The following is a 19,794-nucleotide window of genomic DNA, read 5'->3' as shown; positions in this document are numbered from 1 at the left end:
CCCCATGTGTGTCTGAGTCCAAATCTCCCATTTACGAGGACACAGACTGGGGTAGGGCCCCTCCTGATGACCTCATTCTAACATGATGACTTCCGTAAAAACTCTGTCCTAATGTCACATTCTGAGGTGCTGGGGGCTAGGACTTCCACCGTGAAGGGGGGGGGGCACAATTCAGCCACGACACCACCAAACCTGAGACTAGAGAGACTCACTTCCTCTGTCTTCTTCTGTGAACATACCAGGACTCTCCCACAGACGGGGTGCTTGCTACCCAGAGGACAGCACGGATCTGTGTATATGTCCCTCATGCTTTTACAGGGACACTTGGGGCTGATTCCCAGGGGGCTGAACCATCTGGACAGTCTTGCCAGCCCACAGCCACCCGAGCGATGTGTGCTCACACCCTCGCTGAGCACATGGTTACCTGCCCATTGCAGCCCTGAACCCCGTCCTGTCCTAGTTTGTCTCTTGAAATAAGTGTGAAGTGAGACTCCCACACACCCTGTTGGGTGTTGGTAGATTTCCTTTTCTCTGAACCACCTGGTCACTGGTTCATTTCCGATTTTCTACAGACGGGTAAGGGTATTTTTATACACACAGAAATACCCGTGGGACGGCTGGTGAGCACCTGCAGCTGTGGAGGGGCCTGGGGCCCTTCCCTGGGGCTGCGGTGCGCGGGGGAAGCAGATGAGCAGGCCGAGTCCCCGCCACGTCGTGGAGAAGCAGTAGAAATACTGGTGCCCCGGGAGGGCAGCCAGGTGCCCAGCTCCAGTCTGTGTCCAGGAGCCCTGAACAGTCTGGGGTCCCCGCAGAGCCCTGGGGGAGGAGGCAAAGGTGCGGGGCAGATCCCCAGCTCTGCCACTGGGCGGCGCGGAGCCTTCGCAGGCCCCTCCCTCGGGGCACACCGCCCCCGGAGCTGCGGGGGGTGGGCAGGGGCGGAGAAGGTTGGGGGTGTGTGCACACAACGTCCCCGCGTCGGTTCCTTCCAGCCAACGGCGGGGGCGGGTGGACCCATGGGTCAGGAGGTTGTGGCTTCTAAACGTCCTGGTGCTTCTTCTGAAAGGTTAAGAAGGGGAAAAGCCTGCCTGGAACCCCACCGGCAGGGCAGGGGGTGTGGGGCCGGCTGGCCAGGGACACCTGAGCAGGCCAGCAGCACTCCTGGAATGTGGGCAGGCCTGGGGGGGCGGGGCTCTGCCTGGCCAAACTCGGTGATGGGAGGGGCGTCCCTTCCCAGGAGGTAGGCAGATTGGGAAACTGAGGCTGGGGCCAGGCTGTTCCTTTCTCCTACCCCCACCCCAGCTTTCTGGGGCGGGGGCGACAGACAACAGGGTGTTCCCTGCAGGGAGGGTTGTGGGGTTCATGGCAGGCGTGATTCTGATCCAGAGCTGCCCTCTTCCCAGACTGGCACCCTTGTCTCCCCACCTCCGAGTCCGTTGGTCTCCACCTCCATCCCACACACCCCCTTGGGGTGCTGGGGTCCCCAGCACCGCCAGCCCTGCACACTCAGTACCCCCACAGTCACACCTGCATGCTTGGACACGGGGCACTAACCGCCTGCACAGTGACTCGTCAGGGCGGGCCCTGGGCTGGGGAGGGCGGGGCACCCCGGGAGCCTAAAAGGGCTCTCCAGGCCCCCACCCCTGCCTCGCCGCCACCGCGCCACCACAGCTCCTAGCCATGGCGGAGACTGCCAAGCTCCAGCTGTTTGTCAAGGTGCCACTGGGCCGGGAGGGCGGCCTCGGGGATGCGTGTGCTCTGGGGGGGCTCTGCTTTCTGGGGCAGGCAGTGGGTCTGCACTGTCTCCCTGGCGGTGAGCTCAGGCAGCCCTACAGAGGCTGAGGAAAGAGGGACCAGGACTGGAGGAGGGCCCAGTGAGCTGTCCCCAAGGCCGTGGGGGTGCCGACTCCCAGCCTTGGCTCCGGGACCCAGCCCAACCCTCCTGGAGAAAAAGCCGCTCGGTGGGGAGGTGCCAATCCGACAGCCGGCAGCCAAGGCCCAAGTGGAGCTTGAGGTCAGTGCAGCAGCAGAGGGGGGCTGGGCCAGGTGATCCCGATCCTCGCATCACTGCCCAGATCTGTGGATCCCCGTGCAGGGGCTGCCAGACCCTGGCCTCCTCCCCACTGTCGGGGCGTGGGACAGAGTGTGCCGCCAGCCACTGTCCAGTTTGGCAGGTGAATTACTCAGAAAGCAGCTCACTCGGCCCACTCCACCCTTGTGACCAGCCTGTAGGACCTGGAGACCAGGAGCCTGGCCTCTGCCCAGGTGCTGATGATAAGGGTCGAGGGGCCAGGCTCCAGAGCTTGGGTCCCACCCCCGTGTCCCTAGGAGGTGGGGAGGCCCCTCCCCACCTCCCGGGGACCCAGTCAAGGGCTCTCACCCACCACTTGTCCAGGCTGTGCCCAAACAAGCTGGAGCCCTGGATCATTCCAGGCTCTTGGCAGTGGGAAGCAGGGTCCTTACTGGCAGAATTCTTAGGTCTGCTCTCTGCCCCGTCCCCCTCTACTCCACCCACCCCAGGCGAGCGAGGATGGCGAGAGCGTGGGACACTGCCCTTCTTGTCAGCGGCTCTTCATGCTCCTGCTCCTCAAGGGCGTGCCCTTCACCCTCACCACGGTGGACACTCGCAGGTGAGCCCCCTGCCTCCAGGGGAGCCACTCCCTGGTCTCTGGCCCTTCTGACCAGCGGCTTCCCCACCTGCCTCATGCCCACAGGTCCCTGGATGTGCTTAAGGACTTTGCTCCTGGCTCACAACTGCCCATCCTTCTCTACGATGGCGACGCCAAAACGGACACACTGCAGATCGAGGAGTTTCTGGAGGAGACACTGGGGCCCCCTGAGTGAGGACCCCGGCCTGGTGGGAGGGGCGAATATGGGGCCCCCAGGGAGGAGCCCAGGAAGAACGCTGAGGGTCCGGCAGGGCAGGGGGCGCGGCACAAGGGTCTGACCAGAGATTCCCTAATTCCCCGTAGATTCCCCAGCCTGGCGCCCCGCTACGGGGAGTCCAGCACAGCGGGCAACGACGTCTTTCACAGGTTCTCCGCCTTCATCAAGAACCCGGTGCCCACGCAGGACGATGGTGAGGAGGGTCTGGAGCCACGGCGGGGGGGGGGGGGGGGCTGGCCCAGGCCCCGCCCTCACTGCGCTCCCCGCCCCAGCCCTGTACCAGCTGCTGCTGCGCGCCCTCACCAGGCTGGACAGCTACCTGCGCACGCCCCTGGAGCACGAGCGGGCGCAGCAACCGCAGCTTCGGGAGTCGCGCCGCCGCTTCCTGGACGGCGACCAGCTCACGCTGGCTGACTGCAGCCTGCTGCCCAAGCTGCACATCGTGGACGTGAGTGCCGGGCGCGGGGTGCGCGCGGGGGGGGGGGCTCCACAAGGCCCTGACTTGTCGCGCCCCTCGCCCGCAGACGGTGTGCACACACTTCCGCCAAGCGCCCATACCCGCCGAGCTGCGCGCCGTCCGCCGCTACCTGGACAGCGCGTTGCAGGTGAAGGAGTTCAAGTACACGTGTCCATACAGTGCTGAGATCCTAGCGGCCTACCGGACTGCCGTGCGCCCCCGCTAGCCCCTCCCCCACCGTCTACGGCCACCCCCTGCCCACTCTTCTACAGCCCCATAAAGGCACCTCTGCCCCAGTGAGCGTGTCCTGACCTGCGAGGGACCAGAGGTCCCTCGATTTCTGCCACCCCCAAAGCCCCACACCATGGAACGCACAGCTCCACATGATCGCCCAGAATGACAGGGGTGGAGGGTCAGGAGGCGGTGTCCAGGAGAGTCCCTCACCCACCCCAGTGGGTGGTTCTGCCCATCCCTCCACTCACCCTATCAGGGGTGGTGGGGGACTGGATTGGGCTCCCAAACCAGTCAGGCCAGGGTGGGGCAGCAGGATGGCCAAGGAGGGTGGGGAGCAGAGCCCAGCCTGGGCACCTAGGGGCTCCAGGCCAGTGGGTGGGGCCAGCCCACATTCCTCAGTCCTGCCCGAGGGAGCAAGCCACCGTCTGACCTCCACAGGTCCTAGTGTGTGTACGGTGCGGGATACCCACGCTGTGCCCTGTCGGGTGGGGTCTGGGAGAGTGAAGTGTGTGCCTGGAACAGCTGGTAACCGAGTTCCAGCCTGAGGAGCCCTGCCCTGCCTTCCGGGCCCTGGGCTCCTGTGAGAACCAGGCAGGGGCAGCTGGACGAGCCTGAAGAGCTTGGGGCCTCCTCCTCCCAGGGAGTGTGGGGCTGTGCATCTGCTTACATACTCTGGCCCCGTGCCAAATCACAGGCCCCGGGAGATCCCTGACCCCTCTCCCCCAGCCTGTCCCCAGAAGTCGGAGCGTGACCGGTGCCTTCCTCTGGGGAAGCATTTATTTGATGGAGAAGGGGTTTGAGGAGCAGGTGTGTTCCCACCGCACAGCAGGATGGGCAGGTGGCGATTGTGGGGTCTCAGAGGCTATCCCCACCTCACAGGCAGATTCCTGGCAGGGTCACACTCTGCTGCACCTTCAGGGGCTCTCAAAGTCTACACCGCTGGCTGGCTTCTTACTGGGAGAGAAAGGAAAGTGACACTGTGGTGTTATGGGGGGGGGGGGGGCAGCGGTCCAGGGCTTGACCCTGGGCACAGGAGGGAGGGACAGGTGGGTGAGTGGGTGAGTACCTCTTGAAGCCAGGGTTGATGAGGGACTCTCCTGGACACCTCCTCCTGACCCCGAGTCCAGGGCCACCTCTCTGAGGATCCGGGTCTGAGGCAAACAGGACAGGAAGGGGGTTCCTGTGTCCAGTGCAATTCCAGGGCCACAACCCCCTCTCCACATGCATCCTCTCTCTGGAGTTTGAATCTGGTTCTGGGGAAAATGAGTTGCAGAGGGAAGAGCACAGCCCCAACCAAAGTCCTAGGTGACAGGCCTTACCTGGTAAGAAGAGCTGAGGCCCCACCAGACAAGGGCTCTTTTTGGGGCTGGCAGCTGTCACCTCCACAGCTGGGGAAGAAAGACAAGAGTGAAGGCACGAGCAGGGGGGCCCTAGTGAGGACCCAGGGCACGCCCTCCCCACCCCACCTGCCAGCTGGCTCTTCAAGGTGCACACTTGGGCGGCCAGGCTCAGGGTCAGCGCCCGCAACCTGGAAGCTGCCTCTGGGCCCGGCACCTTGGAGAGGTCAAAGTCCAGTGCTGAGGGCCCCCCGGAGAGGGTTAGGGATGCTCGGTCCTCCTGCAGGGTGAAAGTCACAGCTTGCTGCTCGCAGGCTGCCCTAGGAAAGGACGGCTGCTGAGTGCCGTGTGCAGATCCCCTTGCTCCACACCCACCCTTCCTCCCTGCTCAGGGGCTCACCTGAACCGGGGGGTGATCTCCTCAGCCGCACTCAGGCCAAAACGGGCTTTCTACAGGGCACAGGGGCTGGTCACCAGCTGCTCAAGACCCTGGAACCACCCCAAAACTGCCTGACCCAGAGCCACCCGGGACGCCGGGCCAATCTTAGGACTACAGCTACAAAGCTGGGGGCAGGGTGTCCAGACACCCCGCCCCCCCGGGGGAATCCCAGACCGCCCCCTCGATCTCCTAGGTGGTCTGCACTGCAGGAAGGGGTGCTGGGGGCTTCCAGGCCCGCCCAGGAGCCCCGCTACCCACGAGGGCCGCCAGGCTGTCCGCCGTGAAGCAGGTGCTCCAAAGCTCCGCGGCGTCGGTCACACTGTGGGGGGAGCGGCTGTCAGATGGGACCGCCCGCTGAACTGTCCGCGCCCCCAGAGCCCCGCGCACCACGCCACTCACTAGAGGTTGAAGTCGCCAGGGCCCCCGTCCTCGCTTCCCTCCCCCTCGCAAAAGCACACGAAGCGCGGGGGCCCGGGGCCCGGCGGCAGCGTGCAAAGAGGCGGCGACAGCGGCGGCGGCGGCACCATGACACCACGGCGAGCGGAAACCCGGCCGGGGCGGCCGCAGGCCTAGGGCGCCTGCGCGGCAGCCGGCTCCGGAACCGGGGGCGGGGCCCGCCCCGAGCGGTGCCCACGGGGCCTGCGCGGGGCGGGGCTTACGGCCCTGTCTCGGCCCCGAGGACCCTGGACCCGCGCGGGGCTGGCGGGGCGCGGCGGACCCAGCTTAGGGCGCAGGGCGGGGCTCGGTCTCGGCTGGGGCGGGGCGGGGCGGGGCCTGCGAGCCTGCGGCGGGGCGGGGTCCCCGGGCGGGGCGGTCGCAAGCGCTGTCCGCGCGCCCGCGTGGAGGCCTCTGCGCGCCTCCGCCACCAACCCCGCAGCTGCGCGCCCGCCACCCCGCCGAGTCGGCGGTTCCCTCCGTGTGAGCCTCGCCCCCGGCTGTCCCAGCGGCCTCCTCCTGCCTTCCCCACCGGCTCTCGCCCTCCCCGAGATATTTCTCAGGTTGTCTTCAGATCCACAAAGGTTCCTAACGCCAGACTGTCCAACAGGTCAGAATACAAAAGTGAATAAAGTTTGGCAGTTGGTCCGTTCCACAGTATTTGCCCGGCACCTCTTTTGTGTCTCCTGGTGTCCTAGGTCTCGAGCACACCTTCACCAGCAGACAAGGTCTCGGGTCGCCTGGAGCGTGTGAGATCTAATGGGATGGACGAATAATAAACACCGGAAACATGAAACTCTCAGGTAGCAGTTTGAGCCGTGTGAGCTGTGACCTGGGCAAGGGGGGGGCCGTGCGCGCCAGGATAGGGGATCCCAGGCAGAAGGAGCAGCCATGGAGGAAGGCCCACAGTGGGCACAGCACAGTTGTGCTCAAAGCTTTGCAAGAGGGCCAGGGTGACCCCAGGGCGGCCCTAGGGAGGACGGGCTGGTGGGTTTTCAGGCAATGCTGATGTGTCCTCCACGTGCCTGCTGCCAAGCCTGGCCCCTCCCCGACCTTCCCCTGGTTGACAACCTCAGGCTCCTGCTTCAGGGCCTTTGTCTGCCACCCCATCCCCCAGACTCATGCTTCCTTCAGGTCTTCAGTCAAGGGGTCACCTTCTCAGTGAGGCCTTCCCTAGTCACCTTACGTTAAAGGTCAACAGCCTGCCCAGCATCTCACGTCCTCTCTCCTGTTTTATGTACTTGTTTTCCAGACTTGTCACTATATAAAGTACATTCTGGTTTCCTCACTGTGGCAGCGGCCTCTGAGATGGCCCCAACCATCCTGCCTCCTATGTTCAAACGTTTACTATCCCTCCCCTGAGCGTAGGCTGCATTCAGTAACCTGCTTCCAGCCAGTAGAATGCTGCCGAAGTGATGGGCCGTCCCTTCTTTCTCCTTGAATTGCTCACCACGACATGTGTGGCAGCCCTGGGGACACACCCACGTGGCCCTGGACCAGGCCTGACAAGGGCTAGTGAGGGAGCTGGTATGCAGACCCCTCCCAGCGGAGCCTTCTGCGGAGCACACAGCTCTGGCCGGTGGCTTGATGGCAGCCTCCTGAGAAGTGCCAGAGGCCCCAGAACACCCAGGACCAGGTTCCTGACCCTCAGAAACTGGGGGGATGATACAAGCTCGTTGTTTTAAGCCACTAAGTTTGGGGGTAATTTGTTATTCAGCAGTAGGTGACTAATACATTTATTTATCCTATTTATTGCCCATTTCCCCCAGAGGTCCATAGGGCGGGCCTTTATGTCTGGTTTACTTGCCACTGAATCTTCAATCCTCAAACACTGCCTAGCACAGAGATATTCAATAAATATTGTGGATGAAGGAATGCAGAGCAGGGAGCTGCAGGAGGGTGCAAGCAGGGGTGGGGTGGGGTGTGGTACAACTGATTTATGTGTATAAAGCCCATGTCGAGTGTCACGAGGAGAGGCCACTGCAGGGGTGGAGCCTGGGGGGCAGGGAGAATAGTAGAGGGCTGCTGAGTCCCTCAGGGCAGAGCTGATGGACGCTGGGCCAGGGGCTCAGAGTGTAGGTGGAGAGAGCTGGGGTGAGGGAGGGAGGGATCATGGCTGACCCCTGCAGGTGGGGAGTGCAGAAATGCCCTTGCCCTAGACCACTGGGCTGGGCAGGTTTGGAGATGGGCCACTCCTTTGCTATATGAACTCTGATGGAGATGGTGGAGGCGGCTCCGTACCCAGACTCTAGAGGAGGACCATGTCCAGAGATGTGAGTGTGGAGTCCCCAGCCCCGAGGACCACTTTAAATATCAGTTCCTCCAGGCCCAGCGCTTGGGGCCTAGGACAGTGTTTCCAGGAAGAACGAGGCAGGCTGAACGATGACCTGTCAATGTCAGCTTGTATGGAAAAGGGGTTTTTGCAGTTGTGGGTAAGGATCTTGAGATGGGGAGGTTTTCCTGGGTTATCCGAATGCCGTCCCAGGCGTCCTCATAAGAGAGAGGCAGAGGGAGGTTTCACAAAGAAGAGGAGAAGGCAGTGTGGCCAGGGGGCCAGAGGCTGGGGTGATGCAGCCACCAGTCTGGGCTGCTGGCCACCACCAGGAGGTAGGACAGGCAAGAAGGCTCCCCGCCTTTAGCGGGAGTGTGGCCCTGCCCGCCCCGGATTTCCGGCCCAGGGAAACCGATTTTGGGCTTCTGGCCTCCAGAACCACGAGAAGGTAAATGTAATGTTTAAAGCCACCAAGTTTGTGATCATCTGTCACAGTAGCCCCAGGGAACTAGTTCAAGACCTGAAGCAAAGATTTGTTACAAAACATGGTAAGAAAACCGACAAATTGAAGTTTTAAAAAGATGACACAAATATCTAGACAATGTACGGGATGGCTGGGTCTTCAGCACCTCAGCCCTCCTGCAGGGAGCCGTCTGATGAACATGGGCGTGGGCACAAGTAGGTGGGGCCTCCAACGTGGGCAAGGAAGAGGCTAAGAAAGGCTCCAGCTACCCGGGCTGGGGACTGTGGAAGGGAGGGCAGCCAGGGCTGGCCTCTCGCCCCAGGGCACGCCGCATTGCAAGCCCCCCGAGTCGGAGAAGGAGTCGCTAGAGAGGCCAGAGGGCAGCCAGGGCTTGGGGTCCCAGAGGCCCAAGGAGGGAGCACACAGGGTGGTATTTGAGCAAAAGCTTTCAGAGGAGCAGAGCGAGCTAGCCAAGCGGAGAGCTGGAGAAGAGCACCCCCAGGCAGGGCCCGCCTGCATCTCGGCCCTGAGGCCGTCGCAGGGCCAGCGTGCTCAAGGGACATGAGTTGGTCAGCAGGGCTGAGGGAAAGAGGGTAGGTGGTGGGGTCAGAGGAGGGCCGGTCAGGGAGGGCCTTCTTGGCCAGCTAAGGACTTTGGCCTTTTCTATCTGATAGGACGCTCTGGGGGCGGTGGGGAGCAGGGCAGGGAGGGGCTGAGGCAGCACGCAGAGTTCCGGGGCTTCTGGGGAGAGAACTGGCTGAGGGCTGCCCCCGCGTGGTCTGAGCAGGGTGGTGCAGGACGAGATGATGAGCCCGGGGCGGATCTGCAGACGCCTGGGGGGACAGCCCTCCTGGGACCCAGAGGGGCCCCGTGGGGCTGCCCCACCCCAGAACGGAGCCTCTCTCCGAGGAAAAGGTGCCCAGAAGGCCATGGTGGGCAATCTGCATCTCTCCACTCCAGATCCTTCCCAGGGGCGCTGGGAAGGGTCAGTGGGGGAGGGCAGGGGGTCCAGAGCCTGGTGGGCGTGGAGAAGCTGGTGGTGAGACTTCCTGCACCACTCTCCAGGAGAGCAAGCATCCCTACCTCTCCACTTTAAATCCTTGCTGTTGCTGCCGTGGCCTCCTCCACCCCATCTTCTCTTGGTCCATATGGAAGCCAAATGATAACTAATCAATCCATCGATCAGTTGATTTATCGCCTGGAGGTCAGACAATATCTCTCAGCAGGTGCCCCTCTAGGTGGGCAGACGGCACCTTGCCCAGGTGTCGGGAGGAAGGGTGGGTGGGTGAGCTCATAGGTCACCCGTGTGGGAGGAGGCTGGCTCTCTGGGCCTTCCACACACTTGTCCCGACCCCCAGGGCTTCAGTTCCACCGGGGAACTGGTGTCAAGCTGGGGGCAGGGAGGAGACCGGGGCAGGTCCCTGCCTCAAAGTGTCCACAGGTGGGCCAGAGGGTTCACAGGCACAGGCTGGGTGCACAGGTGTTGGGTGCAGGTGGGGAGGGGCTGTTTGGGGCCCTCGGGGGGGCTCTTAATCTCTGTGACCTCCTAGCCCAGAAGGACCCCAGTCAAGGCAGCAAATCTGGCAGGACCTGGCTGTGGTTTTATTTTTTTTAAAGATTTTGTTTATTTATTTGACAGAGAGACACAGCGAGAGAGGGAACACAAGCAGGGGGAGTGGGAGAGGGAGAAGCAGGCCTCCCGCGGAGCAGGGAGCCCGACGCGGGGCTCGATCCCAGGACCCCAGGATCACGACCTGAGCCCAGGGCAGAGGCTTCACGGACTGAGCCACCCAGGCGCCCCCTGCAGGACGTGTCTTTAAAGAAGGGTGATAATGACACAGGGCAGAACAGAGCTTCGCACACACCCCCTTTCCTCTGGCTCTGGGTGGGGAGTGAACTGCGGGTACTTAGGGGCCAGAGATCAGGGGCGAAGTGGGGGGATGGAAGTGGCCCAGATCCCTGCTCTGTGCTGTGGTTTGGGAGGACCCCAAAGGCCCAGGAGGCCCACTGTGCCCGCGGGAGCTCTGGGCTGCTGAGCAAGGGCGACACCCCCAGTCCGGTGCCCTGGTGGGGGGGAGAGTGGCGGGGAGGGCCCTGCAACCCTCCTGTTTGTCTGGATAAGCTTGCTTCCCTCAGAGCAGAGCCTCAGCTCCTCCCAGGCTAAGCACCTGCCAGGCCGGCCGAGCAAGGGGTCCCGCCCTGGTCCCAGAAACCCGGGGAAGAAATGCACTGCAGCCGTGGAAGAAATGCACTGCAGCCGTGGGCTTTAGGAGATGATTTATTGTGCTGGGGGAGGGGTGGCAGAGAGAAGTGGTGCACGCTCTTTGGGGAAGGCCCAGTACGCGGAGCATGCCCCCCCCCCCCCGCCACTGGCACTCCTGGGCGGGATCCTTCCTTGCAAACAAGAGGGCAGGTATAGTGGGGTGAGCACCGTCTTCTGGCCTCTTCCTGCCCTCCCTGGGCCCAGCCCCAGGGCCCCACTCTGTTCCTCCCCGCCGCAGCCTGCCAGCCCACCTTGATTCTGTGCTATCACCCCACCCTGCTCCCAGGATGAGGACCCCACCGGACAGCTTTCTGGCCAAGAGGGGCCTCCAGGGGCCAGCAGGGCATGGGGCACTGCGTGGTCTGGGCAGTGGCGTCCGCGCCTGCCCCTGAGTACTCACCTAGGAGAAGGCACCAGCGCACTGGTCTGCGGGAGAGAGTGGGGCCTGAGGAACCACCCGGGGCCCCCTTCCCCAGGGGTGGAGGCCCCCAACCCTCCCTGAATAACCAAGCCCCCCAGCCTGCGAGCCATCCCCTCCTGGGGGGCCACGGCCAGGGCACCGTCCGGCCCTCCTCTGGCCCAGATAGGCCAGGGCTGCCCCTGGAGCTGCCGCCCCATCCCTGGGGGGAGCCTTGGGGCCTGGCCCTCCCAGTCTGGGTCTGGGGTCTGCCGTAACCCTGAGCTGGTGTGGGGATAGCACTCACCTGACCTGGGCAGCAGGGTGCCCTGGCTGGGGTTCAGGCCTACTTGGGGCACCAGCTGTTGCATCTTCTGGGCCCCTTCAGGAAACAGCTCTGGGGCGCGGGCTGAGGGCAGGGCCGACAGGTGAGCAGAGGGGCAGGGGGGCGGCGGGGGGAGGGGCAGGGCGGGGCAGAGGGGCTGGGAGGGGCTGGGTGCGGAGGGGTCCCAAGGAGACCCTGGGGGACAGTGGATCCCCCTGCCATGGAGTTGGAACTTGCTGGAATGTGCCCAACAGTCCAGACCAGGCTTGGGCGCAGGGCTCCTAGAGGAGAGGCCGTGCCCAGTGACTAGTGGGGGCACAGGGGTGCCGGGAGCGCCACCGGGCAGGGCTGCCCACCGTAGAGCTGCAGCCAGACGTTCCTGACGCCCCCCTTCTGCGTCTCCACGTACAGCACTGCGAAATGCTTGTAGTCGGTGGACGCCACGCGGATGTTGGTCTGCGCCATGGCTGAAGGGCGAGAGCCAGCTGAACCTGACAGCCTGGCCGGGCCCCCACCCCTGCCTGGCTCGGGAGCCCTCCCTGCCCTGCCCCCTCTCACCCTTGTTGCTGAACTGCCCGTCCACAGCACCCTTAGTGAAGGTTGTGTCCGTCTTCTGGCACCCGCCATCGGGCCTGGGGAGGAAGACCCACAGCATCCTGAGCGTCTGGCACACGCCGCCCGGCCACGTCGCAAAGGGCCACCCCTTGGGCACTGCTGACCACGTAGGGTGGGCCGGTGCTCAGGCTGCCCGGCACCCCTGGACCCCCCTCACTCTGTGCTCAGAGCTGAGAGACCCTCTCAGGGGCGGGGGGCAGGTGTTGCTCAAGGACACACGAGCCAGGAGACGCGGGGGCTCCCTGGCAGACTCCCACAGGCAGACACAGGGACGAGACTCCTCCATGGCCAGGCCACAGGCAAGCCCCTCAGCCTGACCACGGGGGGCCTGGGTCTGACTCCCTGTGGTGCCAGGGACGCCTCTGGTTCTCGGTGGCTCACCTCTGGCCCAGTCTGAGGTGGGGTTCATGGGGTCACTTACGTGGAGTACCCAAACTTGAGGGCCAGGTCACCATTGGCCAAGGGGGTCACCAAGACCACGGGCATCTTCAGGTTGTCCTTGGAGTCCAGGAAGCCCTGGTCATCCGATACCACCCCGACCACATACCAGATGCCCTGGAACTACAGGGAGGGTGCAGGGAGAGCTGGGGGGACAGGCCCTGCACCCACATCAACTCTGACCCAGCATGGTGGCGGGTGGCTGCAACTCGTCCGGATCTGAGGACCTGGGGAGTGGTGGTGGGCACGAGCCACAGACCAGCCTAAGGAGCCCGTTGTCCTCCCCACACAGCCCACCCCCCAGCTGATGGCTGGCCCTCTGGCCCTCCAGCCTCTCTGGGGATAATGCTGGCCCCTGGGACCTGGATGGAGAAGCAAGGGGGTCATCCATGAGGAGGACAGGATGGGTCTGGCATGGGGGTGCCTGGGCCCACCTGGCTGGCATCAAAGTTGGCCTGGATGGGGACCTGGGCCTGGCCTAGGGACACCCTGAGCAAGGCAAAGACCCAACCGATCAGCAGCATCTGCAGCATCGTGGAGGATGGTTCTTAGCAGGAGAGCTGGGGTGGCCTCTCCTGCCCAGCCTTTATGACCCCCCAGATGCCCTGGGGTGGCTGGCCTGCTGGCCCGGGACCAAGCCTACTGAGATTAGGCTGGGATCTGGTTGTGCCCTGCAGTGCACGGGCTCAGCTGTGTCCACGGAACCCCGCCCATCCCCGGTGGCGTTTCCTCCTGAGACTTCAGATCCTTCGATGCAGGGGGAGAACTTTTGGCAGGCTTTCTGGGATGTCTGCCCCCAGCTCTCAGCTCAGACATAGCCCCCAGACCCCCTCCTCCAGGAAGCCTGCCAAGAAGCTCACCCCCACCTCTGAGCCTCACAACTCTTGGTGCCTCTACAGGGCCTGGCTGAAATTTGCCGGGGTGGGGGCCTGGTGGGCAGGATGCCATGTGTGCTGCCCACTGTGAGCCAGGAGGGCTCAGGGCAGGGCCTGGAACCTGGGGGACAGCGGGAGACGTGGGGCAGGGCTGGTCAGGGAGACCGTGCTCCGGGGCCCACGGTGGCTTTGGTGCCAGGGGTCTGGTGAAAGGGTGGGGCCGGCAAACAGGGGACAGGAGTCACCACAGTACCCAGAGGGATGAGGGTGTCCGGTCGTCAGCCCACTCAGTCAGTCCGTCCCAGTGTGGGGGGCATGGACAGGGCAGCCCCTTCCTCCTTGTCCTCCGGGACCCTGATCTCTGCCCAGTCTGAGTGTACTAACCCCACACCTTCCAAAACCCAGTGGAGGCAAAGCTTCCCTGGGCCTCAGGCCTCTCTAGACTTGGGGTGAGGGGGCAGGCCCCAGGCACCTGCCTAGGGATTAGGAGGTGACTGGGCCCCAGCCCAGAACGTGCCGGCTGGAGGGGCAGCTTGCAGGAGTGTGGCTGGAGGGGGTGCGGCGAGGTCAGAGCCCGGCGTGCGTTGGGGGAGGGCCATGATAGTACTGCTCCTCAGAGGTCCTGATTCGGACCCGCCCCACAAGGAGCAAACACGAGCGGGCCCTTGCCCACCCCTAGGCGACATCACGGAGAGCCAGCCTCAGAGACTTTCCAGAGGGGAAGGGGAAACTGAGGCCCAAGGTTAGTGGGGTGTGGTCAGGTCCCCAGGGAGCAGGCCAGAGCCAGGCCATGGGCAGCGAGGACGACAGGACAGACGGGCAGGAGCTGGACGGCTGATTTGCTTCCGGAGTTTATTCTCAGAGCCAGGAGAAAGCCAGAGGGCGCAGAGGTGGGGTCAGGGAGGAGCCAGGGCTGGGGCCTTGGGGGTCTTGGAGGGAAGAGCAGAGCAGGGCAGGATGGCCAGGTCCTGCGGGCCGGGGTCTCCTGGCAGAGAGAGCGGGACCAGTGGGTGGGGCAGGCAACACGGCCCCTCCCAGCCACAGGGGAGCGAGCGCCTCCGGACCCTCCCTTCCCATCGACCCCACGGGTTCCTATCCCAGCCTCCAGCTCCTCTTACCCCCAGGAATCTTGCGAACCCCAGTGGAGCCCCTCTCCCTTGGACAACCCCCGTGTGCCTGGGACCACCCTTGCATGGTGGGGTAGTGTTAGCAGGTGTGAGGGGGGACTGCCAGGTGAAGCCAGCCCACAGCCCACAACACTCACCTACTTGCGCTCCTCCATGCATTTATCTGCCAAGAAAGACACCCGGGGACCGTGGTCAGCGCCCCAGGCTGGGGCCACTTTCCCCACCGGGGCTGCCTGCCCCCTCCCGACAGCCCTGGAGAGCTGGTCACGCTGAGCCCCCCAAAACTGCTGAGTCCATCACACTCCGTCACTCTCTCCCCTCCTCCAAACAAAGAGGGGGTTCTGTCCCCACCTGGGCCCGGAGCAGGCTGCCTGCCTCAGGGAAGCCCCGGGCCCCGAGCCCTCGTGTGTTCCTGCAGCACCCCACCCCCACCCCGCTGGGTCTGTTTCTAGTGCCTGCCCCCCCCCAGGCTGGGGACCCTGTGTCCTGAGGGCTCATCAAGGGCCTGGAACACCGGCTGCTTGGTGAAACTGGGGAGGCGGGGGGCGGCTGTTCCTGCAGAAGGAGTACCTTCCTGTGCCCCGGCCAGGGGCTGCAGGCCAAGGTCTCTGGGTGAGGACAGACTGCCCCCCACCCCGGAGGCCACAGTGTGCTGGTCAGTGGTCAGTGGGCGGTCTGGCCGGATGCACCGCACGCCGCAGCCTCCCCTGAATCAGGACACTGTCCGCCCCAAATCCGACCTTAGTCCCCTCCCTGTCAGCAGCACCCCTCACCGGTCTGTGGCAGGAAGACAACTGCATCCTCCGTGAAGCCCCGGGTCTTGGCGAAGGTGCTGAATTTCTCCCTGATGTCGGCGCTCGGGGTCTGGGTGCGGCCTGGGGCAAGAGGGAGAAGCTGCTGGCCTCAGCTGGGGAAGGTCTCTGCTGCCCCCACGCCCGCAGCTTGGGGAGCCCCCCCGGGAGACACCCATCTCAGGCCAGACTGTGGGTCCCTGGTGCGGGTGCGTACTGTAGAGAGTGGCCATGTGGAAGTCCTGGCCGAGGCCTCTGGTGCCCGCAGTGTAGAGAAGCGCGTACTCGTCGTAGTTGGTCGCCGCCACCCACACGTCGTGGGTACTGCCCCAGTCTGGGAATCCGCGAGAGAAGCCCGGTTGGGGACCCTGGCCCTAGACCTCCGGCCCACCTCTGCCTGGGAAGGGGTGCGCTCTCCCCGGGCCGGCTGCGGGAGGAGCCAGGGGTGATGCCCTCCCCCAGTGAGACAGGCGGCTGTCCCAGCTTCCTGCTGCGCAGCAGGGGCCGGGCTCCTCACACCAGAAGTCCTGGGGGCAGCAGACACACAGGATCAGGACATCAGGGGCTCATGGTGCAGCCACAAACCCCTCGGCCGAAAGGAAGAGGAAAGATTTCCCAGTGGGAAGCCGTCCCCAAGGAAGGGGGTAAGTGGTGGGCTGGGGCGTGAAGAGGCCCTTGGCCCTGCTCCTGGGCTGGAAAACCGTGGAGAGGAGTGAGGGGGGCTGGGGGACTGCCCATGTGTGCTCCGCCTGAGGAAATATCATTATGGGGGGGCAGGAAGGGGCTTGGAGTTCAGCTCCAAAGGGGATCCAGTGCCCAAGAGAGGGGTCGTGGTCCCCCCACACCTGAGCCTGGGGCAGGTCCAGGCCAAACCATGGACTAGCTGACCCTGGTGGAGTGGCCACCAGCCCACCCCATGTACTGCTGGGGCAGGCGGGTCTCCCTGGCCCAGGGCTGGGCCCAGGGGTCCCTAGAGGGGGCCCCACTCACGGGGACTGGTGTAGGTGTAGCAGCCGGGGGCTCCCGCCGGCCGCAGCAGCAGGGTCCGCGTCTCACACTGCTCTTTCCTGTGGGCAGGTCACCGAAGGGGTCAGGGGTCAGGCCAGGGGCTGTCCCTAGACCGTGGTCATGGGGCGGGGTGCTCTGGGCCCCAGAAGCCCGGTGTCCCACCTGAGGAAGGTGGAGGTGAGGTTGAGGCCTCCGTCTGCGGTCGGGGCCACCACGGACATGCACATGGACAGCACATTCTTCTTCTCCCGGAACCAGCTCGAGTTGGAGGCGAGGCCCGAGGTGAACCAGCGCCCCAGGAACTGCGGCGAACGGACCCCGCCCGGGTCGGCCAGGACCCTCCCGGGCGGACCCGGGTGGGGAGCGCCCCCCCCCCCCCCCCCCCCCCCCCCGCCTCCAGCCGCGCCCCGCCCCGCGCCCCGGAGGGCGGTCACGCGGCGCGCAGTCCCCTCCGCCCCGGCCCGGCTGGTTCGGTGGCGGGAGCGGGCGGCAGAGGGCGCCCGGGCCGTCCCTAGAGGGGTTGGGGCGGGCTCGGCTGCCCGGGGCCGGCCGCTGGGCGCCCGCGACGCTCGGGAAGGGGCGCGGGGCGGGGCGCGCGGGCCGGAGGACCGACTGAGCGTGTGCGGGGCGCGTCCCTGCGCGCACTCGGGTGTCTGGGGCCATCCCCGTGGGCCATCCCCGTGGGCCATCCCCGTCGGCGCGCTCGCGCACCATGTGTCCTGGGACCCAGGTGTGGAGCGTGTGCCTGTTTTCCTCTGGGCGTCGTGAGCTTAGCGGGGTGACCGTGTTTGGATGGCGGAGGCACGCGTTCGGCCCGGGGGTCCCCATGTGCCGCGTGTGCCCTCACGGACGCAGGTGCTTCCCTGCCGCTCCGGGAGCAGTGGCTCTGCTCTCTTGGTTGGCGAATTGCCGCAGGCCCAGGGACGGGGGTGGTTCTGGTCAGCCTCCTCCTGCTCAGCTCCCCTCTTCCCAGGAAGACAACTCGGCCCCAGAGAGCGCCCCCCTCCCCTGACGGGGCCCTGTGCCGCCTGGGGGACCGGGCCGGGAGCCCCTCACCTTGTCCTGTTGGAAGTTGGGCTGCAGGGAGACGGGGGCCTGGGCCTGCGTCTGCAGGACTCCCAGGACCCCCAGCAGGACCAGCCCCATCCACAGCGCGTGCAGAGCGGTCATTGTCCTGGAGCTGAGTGTGTGACCAGGGCCGGGATGCCAGCAGTGCAGGCAGAGGGAGGGAGGCCGGCAGGGGGAGTAGAGGCCACTAGAGAGACCCCTATTTATGGGCCTGGCTTGGCCTCCACCCAGGGCCCAAGGACAGCCCACTGGAGGCTCGTGATGCTGGGGGAGGACAGAGTGGAGGAGCCCAGCTGCAGCCTCGCCCCCCACAGGGCTGCTTATGTAAGAGGCTCTGACTGGGTGCCTGGGCCCTGCCACCTGCGGCTGAGTGAGGGCGGAGGCCGGGCAGAGGCTCCTGCGAGGCTGGTCCCGTCTCCAGTCCCAGGTGCAGCCCAGCAGCCTGGATGGGGACAGGGAGCGTGTGCCTTGCCTGGGACCCCTGGTCACTTCTTATCTGGGGCTGGAACCCCTCACACAAGCCCTACCCTCATTCTCTCTCCAAGCCCAGTGACCCTGGGAGGGGATTTGCACTGCGCGAGTTTGGTCCTGAAAGGCCCAGCGGGCTGGATGGTGACGGCGGACTTGGGCCAGATAACCAAGGTAACCGGATCTGCCCCCGAAGTCGGGCCCGAAGGCCAGGCGTGCTGGGCACACCTTCCCCACCCAGCCAGCTGCTGGGACTCCGGCTGGTGGCCCCCTGGGTACCCTTCTCAGCCTGGGGCCCCCCTCGCCTCAGGCACAGGCCCACCCTTTGTGTGTGGTTGCAGCTACACTGGTCCTGCCCAGCAGTCTGGCCCAGGAGCACCATGTGGACTCAGGCTGTCACCTGGTATAGACACTGAGACGGGGACTGCTCCCAGCCCCAGCGTCTCCCTGCCAGCACAGGACTCAGGGATACCCCCACCTTCGGAGGCCTCCCTGGGTGGACGGGCTGTCTCTGAGGTCCTGGGCCCTGTTCAGATCTCACGGGTGTCACCTGTCCCTCTGCTTCAACCCGAGGCCATCCCAGGCCGGCGGGGCCCCAGCTCAGGGCTGAGTGGGGTCCACAGCTCTGACCACTGTGAGCGGGAGAGGTGTGCTATCCTGTGGGAGGCGAGGAGCCTGGGAGGGAAAATGAAGCAGGGGAGAGCTCCTATGTGGGGTGCAGACAGCGGGGCTCTAGCTGTGGTCAGTGGGGGGGCAGGGGCCGCCCGTCTCCGGACACAGCCCTAGCCCATTTGGGGGGTGCAGGCTCCTGTCCCAGGGCTTCACCCAGAAGCTGGATTCTTGGCAGCCCTGGCCTCTGGCTTTGGAACGGCCCCTGTTCCAAAGCTGTTCAGAAGTGATCAAGGGGGAGGCATAGGGTCAGGTCAGCTCCCTGAATGGGACCAGCATGGGCATTGCCACCCACCTCGTGAGGGCGGGAGGGCGGTCCCAGGTCCACAGGGGCCCTGGCAAGGGGACATCTGCACCTCGGCCCCCGGGCTTCCGGGCCCTGGCTGGGCCCTTGCTGTGGGGTCATTGCAGGTGGGCTGAACCTATTCTGCTGGGACTGGCCCCCGTCTCCCCTTCTGAGGCTGGGATCTCAGAAATGCTGGAAAAACAGGTGTGGCAGTTCTGTGGGAAGGGTTGAGAGTGGGCTGCTGGGAGGGGCTGGGCACCCGCGGGTCTGGAGCCTGCCCCTTCTTCCCCTGGCACCTTTGCTCTGCAGCCCTGATATCCAGGCCAGGGACGTGAGGCCCCCTCCCCAGTGGCCCGGGGGTGGGGGAGCGCAGACTGGAGCACTGTGGGGCTTCATCAGCAGGGCAGCCTGGGGGAGCTGCCGGCTGCACGGTGCCACGTGGAGGATCTCCTGCTTCTTCACGGGGGCCCCGGCTGGCAGGGGGCTGTTGGCTTCCCGGGCAGAGGCCAATGTGAGGGGGTGGGGTAAAGAGAGACAGGAGACACCTGAGAGGGAGGTGGGAGTAAGGAGGGGAGGGGGGCGATGGTGCGGGGGAGGGGGCGGGGGGTGTGGGGGGAGTGATGTGGGGGAGGGGGGCGGTGGTGTGGGGCACGGGGCAGAGGCAGGCCTGAGACCCCCAGCCTCCGCCCTGGCCTCCTGTCAGCCTGGCTTCTCGGTGCCATCCACGTATGGGCCATAGGATGACAGTCCACTAGAACAGGCAGGAGTTGGGGGGGCTGACGCCAGGACCCTGCACGGACCCTGGGCTGCCCCAGGCCCAGCCTGGCCCAGGAATCGATCTGGGAGTTCCTTTCAGGATGGGACAGGGGCAGGAAGAGGACTGTGGAGGAAGGCCTGGGGGACACGGCTGCACCTCCATGGGGGCACTGGGCTTCCTGCCCATT

At 65.1% G+C, this 19,794-nt stretch overlaps 4 protein-coding genes across 7 annotated transcripts; 1 reads left to right on the top strand and 3 right to left on the bottom strand.

Moving 5' to 3' along the window:
• Window positions 1-1,660: 1,660 nt before the first annotated feature.
• Window positions 1,661-3,774, top strand: CLIC3 (chloride intracellular channel 3). The gene is made up of 6 exons (XM_032398818.1): window positions 1,661-1,713; window positions 2,518-2,627; window positions 2,712-2,837; window positions 2,970-3,076; window positions 3,156-3,331; window positions 3,408-3,774. Exons 1-6 carry the CDS (start codon window positions 1,678-1,680, stop codon window positions 3,564-3,566), a joined length of 714 nt encoding a protein of 237 aa, XP_032254709.1. The 5' UTR covers window positions 1,661-1,677; the 3' UTR covers window positions 3,567-3,774.
• A 489-nt stretch (window positions 3,775-4,263) lies between these two features.
• PAXX (PAXX non-homologous end joining factor) lies at window positions 4,264-5,931 on the bottom strand. 3 transcript variants are annotated; one of them, XM_032398819.1, is made up of 7 exons: window positions 5,750-5,931; window positions 5,609-5,669; window positions 5,312-5,361; window positions 5,041-5,231; window positions 4,894-4,962; window positions 4,641-4,725; window positions 4,267-4,528 (listed from the first exon to the last, which is right to left on the bottom strand). In XM_032398819.1, exons 1-7 carry the CDS (start codon window positions 5,875-5,877, stop codon window positions 4,489-4,491), a joined length of 624 nt encoding a protein of 207 aa, XP_032254710.1. In that variant the 5' UTR covers window positions 5,878-5,931; the 3' UTR covers window positions 4,267-4,488. The 3 variants fall into 3 exon arrangements, with proteins under 3 accessions (XP_032254712.1, XP_032254710.1, XP_032254711.1); XM_032398820.1 differs by having other exon boundaries at window positions 4,313-4,524; XM_032398821.1 differs by lacking the exon at window positions 5,312-5,361 and having other exon boundaries at window positions 4,264-4,528; window positions 5,041-5,191.
• A 3,451-nt stretch (window positions 5,932-9,382) lies between these two features.
• On the bottom strand, window positions 9,383-14,183 carry LCNL1 (lipocalin like 1). Of its 2 annotated transcripts, none has more exons than XM_032398874.1 (5): window positions 12,542-14,183; window positions 12,064-12,137; window positions 11,862-11,972; window positions 11,488-11,589; window positions 9,383-9,718 (listed from the first exon to the last, which is right to left on the bottom strand). In XM_032398874.1, the coding sequence occupies exons 1-5, from the start codon at window positions 12,604-12,606 to the stop codon at window positions 9,687-9,689; spliced, it is 384 nt and encodes a 127-aa protein (XP_032254765.1). In that variant the 5' UTR covers window positions 12,607-14,183; the 3' UTR covers window positions 9,383-9,686. The 2 variants fall into 2 exon arrangements, with proteins under 2 accessions (XP_032254765.1, XP_032254766.1); XM_032398875.1 differs by lacking the exon at window positions 9,383-9,718 and adding an exon at window positions 10,897-11,209.
• An 85-nt stretch (window positions 14,184-14,268) lies between these two features.
• Window positions 14,269-17,614, bottom strand: PTGDS (prostaglandin D2 synthase). Its single transcript, XM_032398873.1, has 7 exons — window positions 17,416-17,614; window positions 16,522-16,661; window positions 16,342-16,418; window positions 15,569-15,685; window positions 15,334-15,435; window positions 14,698-14,723; window positions 14,269-14,418 (listed from the first exon to the last, which is right to left on the bottom strand). The coding sequence occupies exons 1-6, from the start codon at window positions 17,527-17,529 to the stop codon at window positions 14,698-14,700; spliced, it is 576 nt and encodes a 191-aa protein (XP_032254764.1). The 5' UTR covers window positions 17,530-17,614; the 3' UTR covers window positions 14,269-14,418.
• Between the last annotated feature and the right edge of the window lie 2,180 nt (window positions 17,615-19,794).

The sequence above is a fragment of the Phoca vitulina genome, unplaced genomic scaffold, assembly GCF_004348235.1.
Source record: "Phoca vitulina isolate PV1807 unplaced genomic scaffold, GSC_HSeal_1.0 scaffold121, whole genome shotgun sequence".
NCBI lineage: Eukaryota > Metazoa > Chordata > Mammalia > Carnivora > Phocidae > Phoca > Phoca vitulina.
The sequence above is the reverse complement of the archived record's forward strand: the minus strand, read 5'-3'. Positions and strand labels throughout refer to the sequence as shown.

Bases quoted from the DNA above. Each gene is read 5' to 3' on its own strand.
- CLIC3 (XM_032398818.1), top strand. From the start codon at position 1,678: ATGGCGGAGACTGCCAAGCTCCAGCTGTTTGTCAAG. The intron at 1,714-2,517 runs GTGCCACTGGGC...CACCCACCCCAG, and splicing joins AGCTCCAGCTGTTTGTCAAG to GCGAGCGAGGATGGCGAGAG. The intron at 2,838-2,969 runs GTGAGGACCCCG...AATTCCCCGTAG, and splicing joins GAGACACTGGGGCCCCCTGA to ATTCCCCAGCCTGGCGCCCC.
- PTGDS (XM_032398873.1), bottom strand. From the start codon at position 17,529: ATGACCGCTCTGCACGCGCTGTGGATGGGGCTGGTCCTGCTGGGGGTC. The intron at 16,419-16,521 runs GTGGGACACCGG...ACCTGCCCACAG, and splicing joins CTCACCTCCACCTTCCTCAG to GAAAGAGCAGTGTGAGACGC. The intron at 15,686-16,341 runs GTGAGTGGGGCC...GCGGATTCCCAG, and splicing joins CTACACCTACACCAGTCCCC to ACTGGGGCAGTACCCACGAC.
- LCNL1 (XM_032398874.1), bottom strand. From the start codon at position 12,606: ATGCCCGTGGTCTTGGTGACCCCCTTGGCCAATGGTGACCTGGCCCTC. The intron at 11,973-12,063 runs GTGAGAGGGGGC...CTCGCCCTTCAG, and splicing joins CGGGCAGTTCAGCAACAAGG to CCATGGCGCAGACCAACATC. The intron at 9,719-11,487 runs GTGAGTGCTATC...TCTGACCTCCAG, and splicing joins CACCCTGCTGCCCAGGTCAG to GCGATAAATCAACTGATCGA.
- PAXX (XM_032398819.1), bottom strand. From the start codon at position 5,877: ATGGTGCCGCCGCCGCCGCTGTCGCCGCCTCTTTGCACGCTGCCGCCG. The intron at 5,232-5,311 runs GTGAGCCCCTGA...GTCCTTTCCTAG, and splicing joins GAGATCACCCCCCGGTTCAG to GGCAGCCTGCGAGCAGCAAG. The intron at 4,963-5,040 runs GTGGGGTGGGGA...TTTCTTCCCCAG, and splicing joins CTTGAAGAGCCAGCTGGCAG to CTGTGGAGGTGACAGCTGCC.